At 39.2% G+C, this 11,889-nt stretch overlaps 1 protein-coding gene across 2 annotated transcripts in view; it reads right to left on the reverse strand.

Moving 5' to 3' along the window:
• Positions 1–288: 288 nt before the first annotated feature.
• Positions 289–11,889, reverse strand: part of b4galnt1b (beta-1,4-N-acetyl-galactosaminyl transferase 1b) — a 13,730-nt gene continuing 2,129 nt past the window's right edge. For both annotated transcript variants that reach the window (XM_014009109.1, XM_014009110.1), the window contains exons 2-12: positions 11,347–11,466; positions 8,692–8,914; positions 8,423–8,599; positions 8,055–8,161; positions 7,822–7,859; positions 7,537–7,717; positions 5,612–5,704; positions 5,111–5,298; positions 4,893–5,033; positions 4,581–4,818; positions 289–1,789 (exon numbers count right to left, since the gene is read on the reverse strand). In XM_014009109.1, coding sequence (XP_013864563.1) covers positions 1,572–1,789; positions 4,581–4,818; positions 4,893–5,033; positions 5,111–5,298; positions 5,612–5,704; positions 7,537–7,717; positions 7,822–7,859; positions 8,055–8,161; positions 8,423–8,599; positions 8,692–8,914; positions 11,347–11,350 — 1,608 coding nt within the window. In that variant the 5' untranslated portion in view covers positions 11,351–11,466 and the 3' untranslated portion in view covers positions 289–1,571. The remainder of the gene's footprint in view (positions 1,790–4,580; positions 4,819–4,892; positions 5,034–5,110; positions 5,299–5,611; positions 5,705–7,536; positions 7,718–7,821; positions 7,860–8,054; positions 8,162–8,422; positions 8,600–8,691; positions 8,915–11,346; positions 11,467–11,889) is intronic.

The following is an 11,889-nucleotide window of genomic DNA, read 5'->3' on the forward strand; positions in this document are numbered from 1 at the left end:
TGTGTGTGTGTGTGTGTGTGTGTGTGTGTGTGTGTGTGTGTGTGTGTGTGTGTGTTAGTGTGTGTGTGTGGCCCTGTGATGGACTGCTGACCTGTCTAGAGATTAGCTCCAGCTCCTCATGACTCTGAACTTAGAAGCAAATAAAAACAGTTTATAAAACACAGACTTTAAATGATCTAAGACCATATTGTGAACTATTACATAAATCTTTACTTTAAATAAAGTTTCCTAATGAAAATGCAGATTTTCTCAGCCTTTCAAAAGATGGACAGAAACAGAAGCAAGAAACAAAGAGGKAACGTGCATCTTTATACTTTCATCTTAGAACTCCCTTCAAAACATAACAAGTTTTATTTTCACACAGTTTAAACAAAAAAAATGGTTCATGATGCAGGGATTAGACTACTAAATTCAGTGGCTTTGATGGTGTAATATAATAAGTTTATGTGCCAAGACAAGAAATTAAAAACAAAGTTCATGACTTTGTTAAAATTTTAGTTTGTCAAAAGTCACAAACTCTAACATAATACAAACTTTTAAAAACATGATGCAAAAAAACAAAAAGTTTAGTCTTTGAATCAAAAAATAAATAGAAATAAAATTACAAGACAGAAAAATAGTTCAAAATATAAAAAAAGAATAAAAACTTTTTGCACCTCTTTGCTTTTAACAAATGACAGTTAAAACCCCTTTTCTAAGAATCGAGAGTGATTCAGGGAAGCCATCTAAAGGCCGTGATGTAAAAGAAGAGCTTAGAGTTCCTTCATCACACGCTTGACACATCAGAACTATCATCCAATTTTCAGATGTCCTTCCTCTGCTCGTGTGCCTGAAAACAAACATGCACTTTGGTTCATCCATGTTTCCTTTGAGGCAGCATGTAAGGGTGCCGTTTCCTGTCATGTATCAGTGCGAGAAGAAAGAAATACTCCTCCGCGTTTGAGGTGCGCTATGAAGAAACTGGAGGGCGACAGACAGCAGCGGACCAAAAAGAAAAGAAAAACTGCATGACTTCACATGGGTGAGATCAAAAAGGATTCTGGGTACGGAGGTAGAAAAACTGGGACACAAAAAGAACAATTAAGACCTCAAATCCAGCAGCCACACCTTCCACAGAACCAGCCAGTCACTTTAAGAGTGTCTCATGTGGAACTGGTCATCTCAGAGATGGTCTCTCTCTAGGACATGTCCTCTGTCCTCCTTGTCTCATGCTGTCGGACACCATGAGCAGGAAAAACAAGATATGCGAGAAAGGACACAACCTGTCAGGATGCAACCTTTTTGGGTTTTTCTTTTGTGCCTGAACAGCTCAAGCACCTATAAGCAGATAAGGTTTGACAAATCCTGATCCCCTCACTTAGACAGTGTTGTGACTCAACGATGAGAGGGCCGCGCGGAGACACAGCAGGAGCGAACGCAGCTCAAAAACATAAAAACCACGCCCAACGTTCCACACGAACCGAACCGTTTGCCATGAATCTTATCTGACTGAGCAGAGAGGAGGAAAGACTTCTTTGGCAACTCAGGAAGAACTGAGGAACCGTCGGGGATGAAGAAGGAAGAGGAGGGGCTTAATTATGAGTCAAACACTGGAACCGGTTCTTGAAAAACAGGAGACCGTTTTTTGTGCGAGTGGCATCCGACGAAGCAGGCGGGTAACGGAACTTGGCGTAGGTCTTGTCGCTCTCTGACTGGCTGACCCACGGGAGCTTGATCTTCGTTGCGTGATTGATGATGACGTCGTCACAGGAGCCCACGTGGAGAGAGCCGAGTCCGTCGATGAAGAACTCTGAAAAAACACAGAACAAGTCATTTCAAGTAAATAGATAATTTATAAATCAATTTCAAATCATAAATGGTGAATACTCAATGAAAAAATGTCTTGCTTATCAAGAGCTTTTCTGCTCCTCTGTCATGTGGCGCTCCCCATGGCTCAATTTTAGGGCCTTTGCCTTTTTATTTGCACCTCCTTCCTCTAGGATTGATTGTTATAAAACATCGCTATGCCCCAGTGTCTTTTAGRGGAGAGCAATGGGCCCACTTACGAGGCCTCCACTCATATAGGCTCTTTATCCATCCCCACTCATCATAAACCATAAACCATTGCTACGCTGATGATTGCCAAATCTATATGTGCCTTTAAGGCAAGTTTATGCTTAGTCCATTAAACCTTTTTTATCATGTCTTGAGGATTTGAAGTTTGGATGGCCCTAAATTTCCTGCATTTATTAAAAAATACACCGAGGCACTCGTTTTGGGACCCAGTGGAGCATGCCCAAGCCCTCCAGTTGATTTAGACCCCTGGCAATATACGTTAAGCCCACAGTTACAAAGCTTGGTTTTAAGATGGACAGGGAAGTCTGGTTTCTACCATTTAAGAAAAATAGCAAAGGTTCTATTCTTTCAAGGCAACAGTTTGAAACAATGGTCCATGCTTTCATTTATTCTCGACTGGATTTTTGTAATTCACTCTACCTCAGAGTAAGCCAGTCCTCGCCTGCAGCTGGATTCAAAATGCTGCTGCCAGTCTTTTAACAGGAACATGTAAGAGAGAACACATTACCCTTGTCCTGGCTTCCCTCCACTGGCTGCATGTGTATTTTAGAGTTTGTTTTCAAATTTTCTGTTTGTTTTTAAGGTTTTAAACAGCCTTGCCCCGCCTTATTTAACAGATCTTCTTCAGGTCTGCTGACCAGCTGCTCCTGGTCAGTTCTAAACAGAAGCTCAGAGGAGAAAGGGTCTTCTCTGTTAGTGCCCCTAATGGAACGCTCTGCCTTTGCACATTCAACGAGCCCCTTCACTGTCCATTTTTAAAACCTGTCTGAAAACCTGTTTTTACTCATTGGCCTTTAACCCAACTGAGACCTGATATTACGCAACTTTTATTTGTACTGATTTTATCTGTTTAACTGTTTTATTGTGTCTTGAATTTAGTTTTTAATTCATTAGTGTGTCACTTTATTTTTATGTTTTCCTTTTTCTTATTTATCTCTGACGTTCAGCACTTTGCTTCAGCCGTGGCTGCTGTTAAAAGTGCTTTATAAATAAAGTAGATGATAAYGATGAATTAAACAAACTGTATGGTWATGAGTTAAGATCACAGATGATGTGAACAGTAGTGGCCAACAGAGTTGATTTATGCAATAAAAAATGTTAAAAGTTGAAACACAAGGTTTTATCTAACAGCGACAATATTTCATTTTGATTTAAAAATGCTATTTTATAATCGTTTGCATTGTCAATAATTCACAGCAATTTATAAACAAAATTTTATGGTTTCCTGAAGCACATATGGTAGCAGCAGCTTGCTTCTTTAATGGCTCAGTGGTTAGCGCTGTAGCACAGCAAGAAGGTCCTGGGTTCGATCCCCGGTTTGGACCTGGGGTCTTTCTGTGTGGAGTCTGCATGTTATGCTTGTGTGGGTTTTCTCCAGATAATCTTGTTTCCCCCACAAACCAAAAACATGTACAATAGGTTGCCTTCAGGCCCAGGCCTCATCTGCAAAAGAGATGAGATTTGCCTGGTTAAATAAATGTTAATAAATAAATTAAGAAAATTAAATCAATTCTTGCATTAGAACTGAAAAGAAAGTCCTGGTGCCCCATTCTCCCGCCTGTTTTTATTCATTTATTTGTTGATTGGTGAATCATGAAATCAAATTTATAACAAAGGAGGGCCCAAATTTCCAAGGAACAATAATCCAGTTCCTAATTGGAACAACTGGCCTCCTGTGTCAACAAACATAATGCAGTTAAAGGAAGAGTTAATCTAATACAGCCGCTGTAATTTGACAGGACTGGTAAATTATTGTCATCTGAATTTTATTTTTTACATTTTCCACAACAAGCCAACTTCCAGTGAAATGTTTGTGAACACTCAGAGTGGGAGATTAGATAAAGTGAAATGGAGATGATTTTAAGGAAATGTTTCTAATGTGGAAGACCTCGGTCTCTTTGATATTAACATAAACTGAAATTAAAAATTTGTCAGTTAATATTGTTTTTTCACCCAATAAAGACATAAATCTTTAAAATAATTAGCTAAAATATACTGTTTAAGCTTTTTTTGAGAGGCTGTATTACAAAAAATAAAATAAAAATCTTATCTGTTTGTCTCTTGTTAGCAGGTGAACATTAAACAAGGACAAGTTTCGGAAAAACAGTCCTGCCTGCATTTAAAATAAACCTRACAGTAAAATATTCTTACATTTTTAATTTTCATACAACATTCTAAACCAAACAGATTGGTCAAATTAAATTTACACCATGTGCTGGCACTAGAAAAGATACAATAAAACAAAAATACATTTAACCTCTCTTTCTTATGTAATTTACTGTTTATCTGTGTCTGTGCATTAAAGGTATAGTTCAGATACTTTTAAATGGGGGTTTGTGGAAAAGTTTTAAATAATTAATATCTTACCTGCTTTAGATATTTACATTAATAAGACATAGCCTTTCCTCAGAACTCCACTTTAAATTAAGAGTAACAAGTAGGAAATAAACCTTTAATTACTTTAAGAAGTCACATTTTAGAGCTTGTGGTTTGAAAGCAGATCTCGGTGTTTTCTCTGGACTCACCCAGGTGAGCGACCCTGGCCAGGCGGGGGTCAAAGCCAACCTGCTGGACTTTGTCGGTGCGCGCCAAGAAGAAATTAATGACCCCATCCGTCACGACGCAGTTGGGAAAGCCCTCGATGACGTGATGGAATCCCCTCCTCATGTGCAAACAGTCACCGTCCTCCTCTCCGGGCTCGATGGAGATGGTCTGTCTGTAGGTAGCGGTGTAGCCCGTGGCTTCCCGCACGGCACCACCGACCTAAACACACACAGATACACTCACATGTCTGCAGTAACACGTTCAAGACTCGTAACAAATAACAGTTTAATCACCAGATCCAGGGTGGTCTTTTCTAAAACATCGACAAGCTTCTCCAACTTGGTGTTGGCGGTGAAGATGAAATCGTCGTCCACCCACAGCACATATTTTGTGGTCACCTGAGAAACGGCCAAGTTTCTCCCAGCAAACCAGCCCTGCGACATGAGACACAGAGGGTTAGGAGCTCACRGAGCAGCTGAAGCTGGAGCAGACAGGCGCACGCTCCCCCTACCTTTCCAAAGGGCATGATGTAGTGCTCGATGTAAGGCCCGGAGATGGTYTTGGGATTTTCGCTGTCATCAGCGATTACAATGGTGATGGTGGGATAGAACCTCCTGATGCTGTCGATTAGGTTCTGAAGCTTTTCGTACCGCAGGAAGGTCTTTGTAGCTATGGTCACAAGAGCGCTGACGTTGTACTCTGCAGAAGAGAGAAGGCTTTTTAACTTTAACAACAAACTAATTTCTTTTCTTTTTTTCCTCCCTCCTTTGACTTTTCTCATTTTGACCTTTTCATTTTTTTTACTTTGACTTGTTTTTATGCTGATGTATAATGTGCAACATCTCCCTTTGACTGTTATAATATTTCCCTTACCTTGAATCTATACTGTACTGATGCAGCTGGAAATGTAATTTCCCTGAGGGACTCCTCCCAAGGGATCAATAAAGTTCAATCTAATCTAATCTAATCTAATCTAAAATGTTTTGGTTCTGAACACGAGGGTAGACTTTACCTCCTTTAGCTCCGGTGTTGTAAAGTTTTGGCGTCACGCCGTGACGGATTCTGATGCTGAAGACGGCTTGATGCCCTTCTGTYTCGAACTGCACTAAAAGTCACAAAACATAAATGTGCTTTGTCAGCAGCAAACGGGTTTATTTATTAATAATAGTAGTATTAATAATGAAGCTCATGTTCTTTTATTATGTATGCAGGAAGCTGAACAAAGCAGAACAAAGAGGATGTATTATTAGACTGGATCACAATCGGCTGCTCATAAGACAGACAGCGGGCGGTGTATCATGAAAAAAGTGAAGTTAAAAAAAGGCATGTTAGATTTCAGCTGGAAAATGTAATTTTAAATAGAACCATTTTTTTTACTAAAACCTTTGCATGTACAGCAGAAGAAACAGCTCATCTCAACCAAAAAAATACAAATTTGAAGCTAAAAAAATGACTGTGTGAAATGTGAAGTCTTGTTTGTTTGTTCAGACTCTGTGCTCACTGGTTTGGTCCGACTTGATCCAGAAGCACCTGCATTTTGAAAAATCCAAATACTGTATGTAATCATTTACAGCAAGGCTGATCAAAATGGCAAAAATGCTGTTTTTAACTGATTTTAAACACAACATAAATATGACTGACAACATCTCAGTCTGGGCTCTCAACTTTATTTCCAATTTAAATATCTATAATTATACATATATTGCACATATTTCCTCAGCATGTAGAAAACCCATGCTGCAGCTCTGCAAATCATCATTTTCCCCTTTAACTCTTGTGTTTCTCAACATTTCTTTTTAACATGTTTCCTCTCTATTCTATTGAATTCAAACCTTATAAAAATTAACACAAAAAGTAAGGAAATGTGGGTTCGGTAAATTATTTCTTTGTTGTCACAATGCTTCTTGGCAATTAATTTTATACYTGATTGGCAGCACCTGGGGGTACCAGAAGCTCAAAACAAATGTCAAAACCACAGCAAAATAAGCTGTTTGGCAGAGAAGKTTTGGCAAATTTTTCACGTTTCATTTATCACATGCTCAGCTCCACTGCTCATCCCACAGATGCATGTTCCTTACAAATATGGCACCATTTAAAAGGGAAATYMACAGGCTTTCCAGTGGTAAAGTATTTATTGCCAAGAAGAATTGTTACAAGAAGGAAATATTCTACTAAACACAAAAGGGCCTGTACTTTCCGTGTTAAGCAGTTTGTTTGGTCATAATTTCCTCTCTGTTTTCAGGTGGAACCCTGCAGCTCTGGAACATCGTCGTACTGGAACCGTCCTCTCTCAGCCGGTTTTTGGAAAGTGGCAGCTCTTGTCACCGTTTGGATGTTTCTAGTGCATTTTTTATAAACTCTTATCTCCTCAACACTCACGCAGAACTTTTTTTTTTCCATCACACACACACACAACTTTGCATTCACTTTAGGGTAAACACAGAAGTTCCACTTACGCAAACAAATTGAAAGTGTGCCCAAAAAAAAAAGGCTTGCAGCTGTTCTTGGACATTGTTTCTTTTATTATTTCCAGCAAATCTGAGAAGCAAGTAAAAGATCTGGAAATTTTCCAATGATGTTGCGCAGTCACGTCCAATATAGTCAGACTTCCAGTTTTTAGAGTGTTTGCCAGACGATAATAGATGAATCACATATGTAATGATTCAGTTATATGATTCTTTTCTGGAGAACTGTTAACTCAGTTCTGGCTACGTTTTATACCTCTTGAGAATTGCTGCTCATCTTCTAGCTTAATTTGTACCGTTTATCTTTCATAAAATTTCCCACACGCATTATTTTCATACCATCAAATTTTTCCTTCAAACCAGCCACACAGGACTAAGAACCAGGATCAATACAAGAAAACACTCTGACAGAACGGAGGAATGTTTCATCCGTTTTCATCAAAATGAGGTTTCAGAGCTGACGAGGTCTWACCTGTGTCCGCGGTGCTGGGGTGAAACAGCGTATTGGTGTAGGTGACGAACTGCAGCTGCCGGTTCAGGCTCAGCAGCGAGCTGCTCGAAAGCGTCATATGCATCTCGCCGTCGCCTTTCCATCTCACCCCCTCCACTTCTGCTGCTACGTTTAGCGTTCCCAGCGTGGCAGTGATGTTTATCTGCAGCAGCAGGACAGACAGAATTACTGATGTGTGACAAGGAGTGCAAACACATAAAATATGTAGAGACAAAAATAAAAATAATAATAATAATGTGCACTCACTGAGTAATGATCTCTGGGAAYGTCATGTAAGGCCAAACCTGAAAGCAGCAGAAACAGACTTTGCTCCAAACTGAATTTAGCTTGTTAAATTGGATAAAAACAGTTCAACAACCAACCTTAAAATGGGGGATTTTTAATGGTTTAAAGATCGTTTTAAACAGTTTTACCTCCAGAGCTACTAAATATTTGTCCCTGAATTTATAACAACAGTCTCAGACCAGACAAAGTCCTACCTGGGACAATGATTGTTTTCAGAGGTCGTACTTCCAGCCCCTGTGTTGGATACTGCAGGGGATTGTTAGCCTCTGCGATGATGAGAGAATCAGCAGAACTCTTCGATCTGAGGAAATACATCAGAATATTGTACATCCACAAACAAAACGGACAGAATTACTGGGCAATTAAACTAAAARTCCACTTAACAGGTTTTGCTGTTTGAAAATATAAACTGCAAAACAAGTTAAATCAACAGGATAAGAAGCATTGTTACAACAAAGAAATGATCTACCAAACACAAATTTCCTTACTTTTTGTGCTWMGTATAAATAGTCCAGAATGCAAAGGAGCATTGTATCACGTGTCGTTTTAATGTTGAGGTTACCTGCTCTGAAAACTTTTGTACTCTTTGGCCCGTCTCTTCTTCATTTCCTCCAGCTCTGAGGCATCAAAGGCAGTGTGCAGCAGGTGAGCCGACACCCGCGGGAACAACAGTTGGGCAAAGGGCAGGTTCACTCCTCCACTCTCGCCCTCACATACGCACCCATTACGTGCCAGCAAGCTGATCGTGAGACGCACAAGATCAGATTGTAGTTCACAATTTATTGACAAATAAATGGAAATCATTTCTGATTTGATAAAGACGGTCTTTACCTCGCTACACCATCCCTGACATGATAAGGGATGTTGCTCAACTGCTGATCGGGTTCTGGGAGCCTCTCTTCCAGATGTCTCTCTCCTGGTGGTCCGGGCCGCTGCCATACGTCCACGGTGGTGTAGGCCCGAGTGGGCCACGAGTGGAGGAGTGCCAACACCAGCACCACAGACACCAGGACGGCGAGCAGCACCGTCTTCTTCAGGGATCGCATCCTAAAACCTGCCAGACACAGATTGTTGGCTGACTTTCTGGCTGCAGTACAATTGTTAGAAGATCTGTAAAATTCAATAGAAAAGCTTTTCGGTCACACAGGACAGATGTTTGGAGGAGTGAAGGTGATGCTAGCGTCATGCTAAGATAATGGATCATTGCACAATGTGGGTGAAATAATTTAAAAGTGAGATCATCCAATTTTTTCAACAACCACATGGCTGAAATTTGAATAACAGGACAATGACCTACATATTTGAACATATTAAAACTAGTTTCTGAATGGATAACACCGGCTAACATTAGGTTTTTGAAATGGCTTTTACAAAGCCCTGACCTCAACGCTGTTGAAAATTTATAGATTATGCAAAAAACACAAGTTTCTGCCAGAAAACCAACTGAWGTAAATAAACTTTAACATATCAGGGAACAAACATCCAAGCAGGACTAAACTAAAATCTTCTTAAAYGCTATAAAATGTGTGTGGTTGAGACTCAACTCTTATTTGGACTTGGATGTATAATTATGACTAGCCGGTTCGGATGATATCAGTTCATTAAATGGACGTTATCAGCAGTTATCAGTCCCATWGAATGGCTTCAGACTGTTTACCTACTAATATGTTGGAAGGCAACAATCTGCCAGACTCCAGTTTTAACCTACCCCAGGTCATTTTCTCWAAAATTAACCTTGGTGGCTTTATGCCTCATACTAACCAGCTGAGAGTCTGAAGCCATTCTATGGAGCTGATAACCGCTAATAACGTCCATTTAATGGACTGATAACATCCGAAGCGGGTGATTTTGAYCCTGAGTGGATTAGARAAAATCCACAATAAAATCAAACTTGTTTCCAAAATACTTGTTCTTACAAATGACTGAAGTTGTATRTTGWATAATCACTCCACCCTGGGAAAATAATATTTCAATCAAATTAATGAAAACCTGAAATGAATGACATTCATGTTCTTGATGAGTGTATGTAAACTTCAGATTATAACAGTAACTACTCCCTAAACACAAGTCTTAATATAACAGAAGTKTAAGATAACTTCTGTGAAATTTTTGAAAAGTCAATCAGACATTTAGCTAATGTAAGGTTTTACTTTGRGCCAATCTAAACAATGAAATAAATGTTTTATTGTTTGCATTTGTACAGAACAATGAAAAAAATCAATATAAGACTCAAGAGCAAGAAAACATTCAATTATTATAGCTTCACTTGAGTCATGCATTATATACTTATACATAATCAGACTGTGACCCGAACACACAAAAAAACAAACAAACAAACAAACAAAAAAAATCATCCAAATCCAAACCGTTTAGTGAGAACTTTAGTTAGAATTTATTGTAACTTTGGGGTTTTTATAAGTTTTACAGTAAAATGTTTAGGACCAACATACGTTAATGTATTTTTACTCTGCTGTTTTGTTGTAACTGATGCGTTTAACCTTTCTGATTTAAGTTTTCCATTGTAGTAGTTTTTAGTTTGAGCTCACTGCGAGGCTGAAAGTGGTCTCTCTTTCTGATTTCAGCACCATCTTTGCATTGTATTGTTCAGTCTTTATTCTGTGCTTTTCACGCTTGCTCTAGCTGAGAGAAATGTAGTTTTGTCTCATCGTATTCTAAAAATAGCAGGAATGACAGGAAAGTACTTGAACTATTAGCCAGCAGAGTAAGCATACTGTTGCTCACTTGTTCACCCGTCAAGATGGTATTTTTTAATAGTTAAACACAAGAGAGTTTGCATTTATTTGTTATTTCTTACTTTTCTACTCCACTCCCGCTCAGTGTCTCTTCCTTCTGTCACCACCAGCAGCAGATTTTTCCCGTTAAGTCCACAATAAGCTCTTTCTTCTTCAAATGTGACAAACAAAAGAGCTCTTCATATGTTTGCAGCTATTTGCAGGCTTGAATTGCTGAGAAACAATCATGCTCACAGGAAAATGACTGCAGAAACTCCTTTTTTTGAAAAAGCTTAAAGTTAAAAAAAACTAAACTGGTGTGTTTAATTATTTGTCTCAAGGGGCCTATTTGAAGACCCTGCTCAAAAACTGCATGTTTGAGTTCATGCTGTGGGATGAGCAGCTGAGGCTGAGTTTTTATCATTTGTTTACATGCTGACTGAATTGTTTGCGATTTATGTGTCTAGTGGTCGTAAAAATGTTTCCTAATGAGCACTTTGGCTTTTATGAGCTTATAGCGAGATTTCTGTGACCACCAAACATGTCTACGTTTAAATAACAGACCTTGTGTTCCCAGAAGTAGTAAGCAGGAAGTGCAGTTTTGATCGGCTTTACAGGTTTTAAGTAAAGCCATCAGAAGCAAAGAGAAATGAAAAGACTGTCCTGATGAATTTACATTACAAACCAGGCACCAAGTGCATATTTGGTTCAAATTTGTTTAACAAATCAACCTTTCTCAACCGGCAAGCCTCACCCATGTGTCCAGGATATACACCGCTTTATTCAGTCAGTGAACGGGCAACRATTTCTTTTGGCACCTGCATCTCCTTGAACAAAGCAGACGTGAACAGAAGTGTGGAAGCTCCTGCCCCATCTGGAAACAAGAAAACACAAATCATTTGAACGTGAGTTTAAGGGCAGCACGAGATTTAAAAGCTGAACTTAGAGCATTGAAAACATGAAACGTATCTTATCCACTGCTGCCTTACATGCCAGAGTTTCACTGACGAGAAGGTATGGAGTTGTGGCCGTTTTGATCAGATCGTGTGACAAGTGATCTTGTGGGATATCGAGAGCTCCAGCATGATCTGTATAGCGCTTGATGCATGTGTTGAGGACGACTCTCAACTACTACCATGACGAATTTAGCCCAAAATTCGCAAAACCGACTGACTTATATTTTTGCATTGGCTAAAGTAAATTAGCTGTGGTGTCCATCTTCAATTGGATTGACTTCAAAAGTTAATCAGTTGCAAAGGTGAATTTAGAGATTTGTTCATCAAAATCTTATATATAT

This window comes from Austrofundulus limnaeus, unplaced genomic scaffold (assembly GCF_001266775.1).
Source record: "Austrofundulus limnaeus strain Quisiro unplaced genomic scaffold, Austrofundulus_limnaeus-1.0 Scaffold55, whole genome shotgun sequence".
In the NCBI taxonomy this organism is placed as follows: Eukaryota; Metazoa; Chordata; class Actinopteri; order Cyprinodontiformes; family Rivulidae; genus Austrofundulus; species Austrofundulus limnaeus.